The sequence below is a fragment of the Staurois parvus genome, unplaced genomic scaffold (assembly GCF_062004578.1).
Source record: "Staurois parvus isolate SC_StPar_1 unplaced genomic scaffold, SC_StPar_1.0 ptg000031l, whole genome shotgun sequence".
Classification (NCBI taxonomy): Eukaryota; Metazoa; Chordata; class Amphibia; order Anura; family Ranidae; genus Staurois; species Staurois parvus.
Genome location: NW_028317827.1, coordinates 11,582,182 through 11,595,098, shown reverse-complemented (window position 1 = coordinate 11,595,098; position 12,917 = coordinate 11,582,182). Strand labels below are relative to the sequence as shown.

The following is a 12,917-nucleotide window of genomic DNA, read 5'->3' as shown; positions in this document are numbered from 1 at the left end:
TGGGAAGTTATAGTAAATTATCTATGAATGGAGGAGGGGGCAGATAGTGACAGGTTCAGTGGCTCATAGTAACCCCTGTATCACTGGAGCTGTCCCCCTAACACTGCAGAGGAAGGAAGATCTCAAGAGACCAGCCACCAGAACAACGGACATCTCTTGTTCAATGTCTTGTTCCCTGTGCTATTTTAAAACAATGACTAAGCTTAGACTTTAGTGCTTGCCTGAAGCTTTTGTGCTGAAGGTGGGTGGTGGTGGTGGTGGTGGTGGTGGTGGTGGTGGGGTTGGGGAGATTAATCACACCAATAGAGAATAAGGCAGCAGTAGAGGCCTGAAACAGTAATCAATCCCCACTCCATTTCTACCAAAACTTGCTTTGTTTTGTCCCTTAAAGGAATGTTTTAAAAAACAGAAAACATTTGTGCATAGGTAACTCTCGTGAGACTTAAAGATTTAAAATGCTAAGTTCTTTTTGAATGTTCTTATGACAGCTAGATTTTCAGATTTAGTTGGATCTCACTTATAACAAAACCTGTTCTAGTTGTGGCTAGCTTTGCTGTGGCTAGGGATGGCAAAAGACTTTCTTTGTCCAAGCACCCTCTTTTAACCTCAGCACAAACAACATATTATCCATTATACAGATTCATTTTTCCAGCATTTAGCTGTTTGACCAGCAGTGGATAGTGATGCCATAGCCTCATCCGTTTTGGTCTCCCTCTGAGTCTATTTAGTTACAGCTGCAGCATGAACCAGCAGGGGAATCGTTAATTGTTAGGGTACTATAACGATAGTGATTGTAGTGACAGCATCTGCAGGGGACAATTGTGTTAGAATCTGCCATGCAGCCAGGGCCCCTGAAACCTAACCAAGCTCCAGATGTGTGCTTGTACTAGGCTGCTCATAATCCAGCATTGTAGAAATCTTTGGAGATCTGGACACAACTGTTTACATTTCAGGTCGGCAATATGCTCTGTGCAGTTTACTAACACTGTCAGCTTATGTCAATTATAAAAAATAAAAAAAAAAGCACAATTTACAGCCCCCACATCTTCTAAATGTGTCGGTGTAGAAAAGTTTGTTTTCAACAATGATTTAGAAAACATTCTCTGATTTGTAGATTTATTACAATTCTGCTCATGATAAATAATGATAGATGGGATTCTTTTTCTTTATTCTTTCTTCTTTCTCTTTCCTTTCTTCTTTCTCTTTCCTTTTTTCTCTTTCTTTCCATTTTTCTTTTTCCCCTTTCCTCTTTCTTTCCTCTTCCCTTTCTTTCCTTTAATATTCTTTTTCTTTCCTTTCCTTTTTCTTTTCTTTCCTTTCCTTTTTCCCTTTCCTCTTTATTTCTTTTCTCTTTCTTCCCCCTCCTGTTTCTCTTTCCCCCCTTGCTTTTTCCCTCTCTTTCTCTTTGCTTCTCTTTATGTATCATTTGTTTTTCCATTCCCTGTTCTCTTCTCTATGGCCCTTCCCTTCTTTTTCCTTCATTTTTATCTGTTCTTTCCCTTGTTTTTTTCTGTTCATATATTTCTTCTATGTCTTTTTCTTTTACTCAGTTATTGACAAGCAGCATTTACAATGTAAAAGTGATGTATAGTCCATTGCATATATAGAAATCAATTTACTAAAGGCAAATAGGCTGTGGTGAAGCTCTGCTGATTTCCATCACCCTATCATATACAAGTAAAAATATATTTTGTTTTTATTTTCCTTGCACATGGTTGAGCATTCTTTGAAAAGTGAAATTGTACTACATTTGCGACGTAAAGGGAAAATTCCTTTGCAAAGTAAGCAGCCTATTTGCCTTTAGTATATCAACCCCATACTCTTCTGGACAGTGTCAATGGTGGGCTTACTTTACTATGTACATATCTAGCACTTTATAACTTTATTAGGAGTAAAAGCAGCAGCAACTTCCACAATCTGCAACGGCAGAAATTCCTCTAGAGTTCTATGCTATTTATGTCCACCTTGCTCCAAAAATCTATTCAGTGGCCTCCAGCTGTAACAGCTGGAGGGTAAAGCTAAAAAAAACTTTTAGGGGGTTAGTGCAGTTTAATACCTGCACCCTAGAGATGTACAATACAACACACAAGCATTACTTGTTTTTTTCCCAGCGGTTTGACAACAGAGCAGAAAGAAAGCAGTTGTAATTCATACCAAGTTGTAGGCTTTGTGTGATGAAAGCGACAGACCGCTGCCTAGGAGATTGCTTTGCTGCACTCCACGAAGCAGATTTGAAACTGTCGTGGACCACTTTAGATGAGAGTTGGATTATGGAATGACCTGCAATGTCTGTGTCATATTGTTCTGCACAGGGTGCATTATGCTGTGCTAACTAGGTGTTCAGCACCAAATAAGAGAGGTATCCTAGATGTGATCTGTCAGCTGTGTCTCATATTTTTAGATTGGGGAAAAAAAGAAATATAAAACTGAAAGTGATATTGTAAAGACTGAACAGCTGCATGCAGTAAGGTGTCAGTAAATTGATGTATTTCTTATATATTTTTTATAAATTATACTTTCTAAATACATTTGGGGACCTAATTATAAAGTGTGGCAATATTTTTTCTACTGCACTTTTCCTTATTTTGTAATGTAATGCTTGTATAGTTAGTGTCAAAGTGCATTATAGTCAAGCGGTAAAAAAAATACTTCAAATGTGAGCAAAGATGTGCCAAAATAAGGCAAAAATGCTAAGAAAAACAGCTTCGGTCTGTGTTTAGGTTGTCAAAATTCATACATACATTAAGTAAATAAATACATTAGGCTGTCAAACACACACGCATTATATATATATATATAATATTATTATTATAATTATTATTATATTTTTTTATTTTCAAATTAGGGTTTTGCTGGTTTATTGTTGACAAACAAAATTAGCAGTAACATGGCTCTGAGCAGCTTTATGAAGATGCAAATACAAAATGTTAAAACTGTAAACTGCATACGTTATAAATCTCGTTTTTATACCATTATATACAGAGATTTTTAAGTTAAAAAAGGGAGTGAAGTGAGATTAACCCACAGTGGTCAATGGAACAGTATTCTTTGCTGTTTTAATGTTTTTTTAAACTGAAATCTGATTGGATGTTGTTCCCTACTGCATATTAGTATTGCTTTTTGGACCACCTGAATATATATAAAAGGTTTTAGTATATACAAGTATGTTGATTTTTTACTATTTGTGTTTTTCCCTTCTATAGGCTTGAAAATGCAGTGGACGCCGGAGCATGCTCAGTGGCCAGAACAGCATTTTGATATAACTTCGACCACTAGGTCACCAGCCCACAAAGTTGAAGCATACCGCGGTCACCTGCAGCGTACCTATCAGTATGCCTGGGCCAATGATGACATCTCTGCTTTGACAGCATCAAATCTGCTAAAGAAATATGCAGAGAAATATTCTGGAATTTTGGATGGTTCCATGGAACGGCCCATTCTCAGTAATTACACTGAAGCTCAAGCAGGTCTTGTAAACGGCCGGAAACATGAAGGTGAACCTTGGCAGAGTTCCTTGAACTCTGAGGGTGTATATCCTATGAACTGTGTTACTGATGTTATTGCAGCAAGCAAAGCTGGAGTGGGAGCTGCAATACCTCCATCCGATGTTTCTGCCAGCATAGGTAGTTCTCCTGGGGTGGGAAGCAACCTGACAGAACCTAGTTATTCCAGTAGTACATGTGGAAGTCACACAGTACCAAGTCTGCATTCAGGGCTACCATCTCAGGAATATGGAGCAGGATATAACGGATCCTACCTGCATTCAAGTTACAGTAGCCAATCTGCCTCTGCACTGCCATCACCTCACCCATCTCCACTTCATAGCTCGGGACTTCTACAACCTCCTCCTCCACCTCCACCTCCACCAGCTTTAGTGCCAGGCTACAATGGGGCCTCAAACCTATCAAGCTACAACTATCCACCTGCAACTTATCCCCCACAATCCACTGTTGGGTCAGGTTATAGTCCTGGAAGTGCACCTCCTCCTTCAGCTTACCTCCCTTCAGGCATTCCTGCTCCTACTCCTCTTCCTCCCACTACTGTACCAGGCTATAGCTATCAGACCCATGGATTGACCCCGATAACACCGTCTTCTTTGTCTAACAGTTCTGCCAGCTCTCTTAAAAGAAAAGCTTTCTACATGGCAGGACAAAGTGATTTAGATCCCAGCTATGGAAATTATAGTTACAGCCAACAGAGAACCTCACATAGCCCTATGTATAGAATGCCTGACACAAGTATTGCTAATTCAAATAGGGGAAATGGCTTTGACCGAAGTTCTGAAACAACATCATTAGCCTTCAAGCCAACGAAACAGCTGGGACCTGGTGACCAGCAAAGAAAATTTAGCAGTCAGTCAACTAGAGCTCTCACCCCACCTTCATATACCACTGCTAAAAATTCAAGATCAAGTGAAACATTTGGAAAATACAACTCTTCTGCAATTAGTGAACACAGTGATGACCACAGGCAAATGCTCCCACACTCTCTACAAGGCCCTGGAATTCATACAGCTACCTCATCAAACCACTCTGTGGACGAACAGCTGAAGAATACCGATACACACCTCATTGACCTTGTAACAAATGAGATTATTAGCCAGGGACATCCAGTTGACTGGGATGAAATTGCTGGCCTTGATTTAGTGAAGGCCTTCATAAAAGAAGAAGTTTTATGGCCTGTAATTCGATCAGATGCATTCAGTGGACTCACTGCTTTGCCTCGGAGCATTCTTTTATTTGGACCTAGAGGGACAGGAAAAACTTTACTGGGCAGATGCATAGCTAGTCAGCTGGGTGCAACATTCTTTAAACTTTCTGGCTCAAATATTGTCACAAAGTGGATAACCGAAGGTGAAAAGATTGTCCATGCAACATTTCTTGTTGCAAGGTGTCGGCAGCCCTCAGTGATTTTTGTTAGTGACATTGACATGCTTCTTTCTTCCCAAGTGAGTGAAGAACATAGTCCGATAAGTAGGATGAGAACAGAATTTCTTATGCAGTTAGACACTGTTCTATCTTCTGCTGAGGACCAAATAGTTGTAATCTGTGCCACAAGTAAACCTGAAGAAATAGATGAATCTCTACGGAGATACTTCATGAAAAGACTTCTTATCCCTCTTCCTGACAGCACAGCCAGACATCAGATAATAATACAACTGCTATCACAGCACAATTACTGTCTCACCGACAAAGAGGTTGCACTCCTTGTCCAGCGCACAGAAGGTTTTTCTGGACTGGATGTGGCTCGTTTGTGTCAGGAAGCTGTGGTAGGCCCTCTTCATGCCATACCACCTTCAGACCTTTCAGCCATCATGCCTGGCCAGCTGCGACCTGTAACATATCAAGACTTTGAAAATGTATTCTGCAAGATTCAGCCTAGCATATCACAAAAAGAACTTGATACATATATTGAATGGAACAAAATGTTTGGGTGCAGTCAGTGACAGACTTGAAATGCTGGCACAGAAACATATATGATATAGGGAATTGAATCCCTTTTTGGCAGTGGCCTAACTGTTTAAGGTACCAAGACAGCCCAAGTAACCTTGCATCTGCAGAGTGATGGTAGACTTGAAATAAATGTGCATCAAACAGCCAATGTTCTGAATTGAATCACATGGGACAATGGGTATGTGTTGATGCTTAGTTGTGTTCAAGCAAGCCAACACTCCGAAAGACGTAGGGTGGACGTAGGTTGGCATTGGAAGGACGTGAACCTGTTTGTTGATTCCATTCTGCTGTTCTTGAGATTTAGTTGCTGTCAAGTGCCTAAATTGGTGCTTTATTTTATGTTTTTGTTTGCCTCACAATTACATTGGTGGCATGTGCTAATATGAAAAGCTTTAACTTCAAACATTACTGGACTATAGATGAACAATTGAGTTAAAAAACAGAGAACCAGATTTTTGCCATTGTATGAGCAACAGTATTCCTCAATCCCCTCTGTTCTGTGGAACAGTAAAACAGGGAAAAAATAATCTGGACCTTAATTTCTGCAGTTTCTTTGTTTTAATGTTCTGTCTGCAAAAATGACAAAAAAAACCTCAGGAAAGTTGATTTGTACAGTACCTCAAAGGAATGTGTTGAAAGCACTATTTACTGCTGAGCAAGATGGTTGGTGTCATTGTTGCTTTATATTATAATGTATGTTTACCTCAAAAATTGGAAAGTGGCATGGAAAATTACTTTGAATGTATTTGGTTGATTCTAAAGAAAAATGGCTGATGTATTGTCATGGTAATTTGTAGCTCATATCTCCCTTTGTAAATTAAACCTTATTAAGAATTGCCAGTTATGATATTAAATCAGACATTTTCTAAAGTAAGTTGAGAGGATGACTATGTTCTTTATTTGGCTTTTACTTTTATGGTTCAAAAGAAAGTGTCCTAAATGAACTCAGCTTCAGTCTAACAACTGTAAAGATAATGGTGACTGGCTTTATTACCTGAATTATTTTTACAAATATTTACTGGTAAGCTTTGACACTGTAGATAGCCTTTATATTTCTTGGCTATATATTAGTTTCAACATCATATGTTGTGTAAATTTCCAGTTGCCACATTGGTCAGAAAGACCAGCAAATTGGTTGTAGTTTATCTAATCATTAGGCACATTCAAGAATGTCAATTTCCATTTAAGTAAGATACCTAAATAATACTGTATATGTAGTACCTAATTAATAAGGATTGGGGTGGTATGCAAAAGCTGCAAAGTTCCAAAGTCTAATTCAGATGGGCTGAATCATTCTTAATCAAGACACTGCAACCAAAAACATGGAAAGTAAATAGAATTTAAAGAGGTGTTTTGTATTATTTGTTTTCAATTTAAATAAAAATTGTAATATGGGGATCTTGTTGCTGTGTGTGGTTCAGAAGACATACATTTTTAACATGTTTTACCATCATTGGCCAACAAGAGAAATCTTGAATTGCACGAATAGACTTTGAAAGTCTTAATAAACCATATGCCCTTTCATCTCTAAATAGCTATCTTGCTGATGCTCTTTTTTTCCAAACTGGAAAATTTAGCTTTATCGGATAATTTTAATTTTACAAATATACCACTTTGTTTTATATGTTAATAGTGAAATATATTGTGTGAAAATATGCCCCGAGTTGCTATTTTTTTAAGACAGTCTCCACAGGCTTCAAAGAGTCAACCCTTGTTTTTAATAGTTGTATTATTTGTATTATTTTCCTGTGTACATTCACTGTGTATTTTACTTTGTTTGAATGCTGTCTAATACCTATGACATTTTTTCTTTTTTTTTTTCTATCCCTGCTAACTTCTACCATCTTCAATTGTGTCTTGGTTTTGTTTATTTTTGTGGTTTATTTGTTCACTACTTATAATGACAGCTAATTGATGTTGGGTGATGTCTCTGGTCGAGGAGCAGTGTACAGGCTACAGATGTCCATGCCTGCCAACTCATGAACAGAACAACCTGGCTTTTTTGAATGTAATGTTTTGTTTACTTTAAATGGAGACAGTAACAATGCTGTTTCAAAGCACTGGCTATTGATGTACATTTAAGAAATTAAATAAATGCACTGAACGTCGTAAAGAAGAATTTACATTACATTTTTCTTTTATTTCTGCAAAAATGGGTTCATACTATCTAAACAAACTTCATCTTGCACATCCAAAGAAACAATCACTTTGAAAATTTAATCTGTTTTCCAAAAATAAAGGGTACCAACAATATTATTCTGATTGCATGTTTTTGTCTTTCTTCCTTAAATCCTAACTTTAATAGCAGCTTATAAATTTTGAAAGTGTTATCTTAGACTCTATCAATGCAGACCACTCAGCAAAGTTTTGTTAGATGCCTTCGAACATATATATTTTTTTTTAATTTTCATCAAACAAATGTTACACATTTTTCTAAAGGCATTTTTGTTAAAGGCCATAAAAAACTAAAATAATTAAATGGTAAGTTCACCATGTTACATGTTTCACCACTATCTAGGGTAGACCATGTAACATGTTCCAGCTCCTGCTTTCTCCCCCCCCCGATACCCCTTCCCTGTGAAAGCAGGCAGGGGATCTACTTCCTGCACCTACTGTCACAATTTAAAAACAGCGCTGCTTTGCAGGGCTCTGCCCACACGGCCATTCATTCATAGTTTATGTGAACCAATGGCTACAAGCACTGCCAGCCATTACGTCTGATGGTTTTAAGTTCTCAATGAACTGCGAGGGTGCTAGTGAGCGCTCTCATAGTCCAATTATTCTTCCTGCCATTTGGTAACTGCCTGCTTGGATGAGGTACAGACAGACAGCATACTAAGAGTCTGCAGGAACCAGGCATTGCACCCGCTATTTGCTGATCGCGGGTGCAATGCCTTACAGACTGCAGTGCAGAAAACTAATAAATACACATTTTTTTTAACCTGCAAAAAGATGTGCATGTAATTTTTTTTTGTAAAAGATGAACGTATACTTTATTGCCATTGAAGCATGTTAACATTTTACTTTCTCACACTACAGTCAGAGATTGAAAGGATTACTTATTTACAGAATTGTGTGGTAGACAACCAGGAAGGAAATACAAACTCCATCTTAAACAGCAGAAGATCTGAAAAAGGGCCTAGTATAATTATGTTTTAATTATATTAGAGGGTTTGCAAAAAGTGTTATAAGAATGTGCAAAGATTTTGCTAGAATGATAATTCACTGGCATGGAACTATAAAAGGACACCTACCTTCTCCACTCACTTTCAAGTCCCCATATAATATTCAAGTTAAAGAGTAACTGTGCCCATAACAGTTTGATAACAATTTTCTTTAACTAAAGAATAATAATTTATAATTATGCTACCAAAGTTAGTGTGTGCTGTAAATTGCTTCCAACATTTCTCCTGTTTCTTCTTGCTGGAGGCCGCTATATTGTTGAAGCCCAGAGCAGTCACTTCCTTATTGGAAACTCTCTCCTTCTCCTGGTCTCAAGAACTATATGTCATTTCTGTAATTAAAATATGTACATTTCCAGCCTAGATTGTATGTCTTGGCTCAGTTAAAGAGGAAGGCTGGCAGCAGAGTTTGTCCTGTCACCTCTCCTGCTTTAAATTTTTCCTTCTCTAATCTGTGTTCCCTCAGCATAGTATGTATCATGCCAGTTGCTTTCTTCCCTCTGCAGCAACAGTAAATCTTAAATAATAATTAGAGAGAAAATAGAGAGCAACTGAGCATGTGCAGAGCTTATTTTTAATGTTTTACATAGCTATACCTACAAAAGGGGCCAGCCTGAAGTGATCTATCAATACTTAATTTATTGACTAACGTTCCACTTTAATATCATATTAATATAGAGTAAAAATGATAGAGATATTTAAAGTGTCCTTCTTCCCAACTTAAGGACACATAGTTATTTTTTTAACAGACAGGAAAAGAGCTCCACAAAGACACTGAAATAGCAACTCCTATCCTATTTTTTTCTCTGTTGGCATTGAATACTGGTCTTCTATTGTAAATGAACAACAGGTACTGTATGTTGTTAGAAAAAGACCATGACTTCAGAGCTGTGCATTTTGAGGATGCATTACTTTACACTGCCTGCAGCTACAAATGTCAGTGAGGACTTGTTTTAAGGATTCATACTGCTTAAGTATATGTTAATAATTTATTGCTCATAGTCTGGGCACATGTGCACTTTAAAGTGATATTGAAAGCAAAAGTTACAAAAAACACTGACAGGCAGGGTTTTTTATGACAAAGAAGACCCTAATGGTCTCTTCTGTCAAACATGCCTGTCAGCAGTAATGTACACTGCAGCTCAGAGTACAATAGGGCACCCAATCTGTGCTGCAGTGATGTGACTTCCATGCACATGTGATTGAGTTCACCATGGCCTGGATATTCAAAAGGCTGAGCACAAAAAACATGGCTGGAAGACTTGGAGAAGATGTAAACACCTGGAATCTGTGGGATCAGTGACAGCACAGCGCTGGAGGGCACAATATGACAGGTGGTGCATACTAGCACATTATGGCATAATCCACCTGGGGGCCCATTTAGGTAAAAAAAAAAATAAATTATTACAGCTTTATTGGTTATTTAAATGTTTTAAAAAACCATTTTCATATTGAACTTATAAGAAGAAACTAACAAATATCCTGTTTTCCTTGCATTTAAATGCAAGTAGAAACACCCAAAGAGATAGAACTTCATCTATAGGATGTTACAATATGTACAGTACAGTAATAACAGGAAAAACAAATCAGACTGTGCTTACAAAAAACAAAAGCAGAAAAAATACTGTTATTGTCTCTAGGCTATATATATATATTTTAATTTAAATTGCTAATGTTTATTTGGGCTTCAGCTCTTGGTTTTGCATTTTACTTATTTATTTCCACTTTACACCTGAATTAAAGCCCTATTGAATGCTAAACATCCTACCCACTTATGTACATAAATGATTTGAAAAAAGGGTTCAAACAGAGATTAGTCAAATGACTACATGTCAATAGGCAGTCATATGATGTGTGTTAAAATGGCTTAGGAGATGGATAGCTAATAAGGGGTTTTGCCCCAGTCCTGAATTTTACAGTAATGTGTGATTTTATGCCAGATTTTATGCAAAACAAGTAAGTTTTTCATTTTTGTAGCATGATTTATAAATGTAGAAGAAAGGATGTTCAAGTTGGGATCATAAGCTGTGCAATGAAATCATTTTGTCAGAAGCCTGACATTGGTACTGTTGCCTGAGTGCTGAGGAGTGAATAGTGTAGCTGGCTAGTGTTTTATGCGCATCACTATCACATCGCTAAACCTTCCGCCAACACTTGAAGGTAAACTCTAGCTGAGAAACATTTTGGGGACCCATTTATTAAAAAAATTGCTGTATGAATGTCTCAGCATTCTCAAAAAAGTCACAAATATTATACACAATGTTTGTAACATGTATGATATTGATTGTCTTTCGCAAGGCAAATGTAACATTCTAAAACATCCAAACCTAAGAGAGAAAAAAAAACTTCAAGAACATTGGACCAGAAGAGAAAATAATATGAGGAAGAACTCTGCACTGTGTACCAAGTGTATGGAGATTCAGGTACCTACCAGTGTAATTAATTAAAATGGTTGTAAATCTCAGACATGAAAAATGAACAAAACATATCCGTCTGTAATGCATACTTGTCTCAATTAAGAGCACTAAGTGTCATTTTTGTCTGCTGCTCTATTCCTCTGCTATTTTCATAAACCACTTATGACAAGTTTTCCTGACACCATGAGAAAAAACGGTGACATGGGAGGGACCTCCAGCAGATTGACAGTCTCAGCTCTGTTCCTGTGTGCTGTGTGGAGGAGGGGGGGTGTCTATTCCCTCCAATCAGCTTTCTGAGCTCTTTTCACTGAGCTCTGCAGAGTGTAACTTCAGCTCACCACCTCATTTATTCTGAACTTTCAGATATCCTTTATGAATTCAGCACTTTGAATGAATGTAGAGAAAAGAAGTCTGCAGATAGACAGGTACAACTTATGTAGAAGGATATGTTTCATCCTTGTGTATCACTGAGGTCAGTCACTTTACTGGGTATATGTAAGGGTTTACAATCACTTTACTTCAGAGAGTGAACTCTGCTATACAGAACTGATACAATGTTGTAGAGATGAGACCCCACTGATTACCTTAAGGCTTGGTTCACATTACTGCTCTTCTTGTTCTTGTGGTTCAGTGCAATTTTAAAAAAGGGTTGGAGGTGACTTTCCCTGCGTTTCTCGTGTGTAGGTGGCGATGTAGGTATGCAAACACACACACATAGGTGTGAACCTAGCCTAAGTGATGTGTTGCTCATCTGTGAAGGGTTTCAGTCCAGTAAACTTGTCAAACAATGGATTTCCATCTCTGCAACATTGTATCAATTCTGTAAAGTGCCCCAGTCTCAGTTACTGTAACAGGTGTACCATGTACCATGTTCAGAAAGATGAACTTAGCCTTTAAAGTGAGCCTACCACTAACCTAACCTGACCTCACAAGAAAGTCCTAACCTTGATTCACTGCTGTGCCAGGAGCCTCTGTACTGATGAGTACTCTTGCACTGCAAAGATTACAATGCTGCAATAAAGCATTCTATATCTTCAGTATTTATTTTCTGTTTTACAGTCCATCCAAAGGCCCTTATATGATAGTCTAAACAGATCCTGAGTCCAGTTACAATGTGATGCATACACCTCATAAAATAAAAACAGAAATGTCCTTCCTTGGCTGAGCCAATTCGCATTCATTTACACTCACCGGCCACTTTATTAGGTACACCTGTTCAATTGCTTGGCAACTTGCTAATCAGCCAATCACATGGCAGCCACTCAATGCATCTAGGCATTTAGATGACTTGCTGAAGTTAAACCTGAGCATCAGAATGGGAAAGAAAGGGGATTTAAGTGACTTTGAACAAGGCATGGTTGTTGGTGCCAAATAAGATGGTTTGAATATTTCAAAAACAGCTGATCTGCTGGGATTTTCATGCATAAACATCTCTAGGGTTTAAAGAGAATGGTCCAAAAAAAGAAAATATCCAGTGAGCGGCAGTTGTGTGGACGAAAATGCATTGTTGATGTCAGAGGTCAGAGGATAATGGGCAGACTTGTTGCTGAGACATTCAGATGGTAGGGTCATATTTTGGCATAAACAACATGAAAGCATTGTTCCATCCTGCCTTGTATCAACGGTTCAGGCTGGTGGTGTAATGGTGTGGGGGGAGATTGTCTTGGCACTAGCAAGGTGTACCTAATAAAGTGGCTGGTGAGTGTATGTCTCACACACTCTCCCTCCCAAACACTATAGTTCACAGTAGGAGGTTTTCAGTAGAAGAGGCATTGCTGTCAATCTAGAAAGAAGTAGGCAGAACTAGGAGTAGCCAGCTGCTGATTGACAAGCAATTGTGACAATCCCAAGGCCTCCGCTGAGTG

General features: G+C 38.1%; 1 protein-coding gene across 1 annotated transcript in view; it reads left to right on the top strand.

Annotated features, from left to right (window-relative positions):
* The window catches only part of FIGN (fidgetin, microtubule severing factor), a 190,710-nt gene extending 183,001 nt beyond the window's left edge, over nucleotides 1-7,709 (top strand). Inside the window, exon 3 of the mRNA XM_089660101.1 lies at nucleotides 3,204-7,709. Within this exon, the coding sequence (XP_089516227.1) occupies nucleotides 3,204-5,446 (2,243 nt within the window). The 3' untranslated portion in view covers nucleotides 5,447-7,709. The remainder of the gene's footprint in view (nucleotides 1-3,203) is intronic.
* The last annotated feature ends 5,208 nt before the right edge of the window (nucleotides 7,710-12,917 follow it).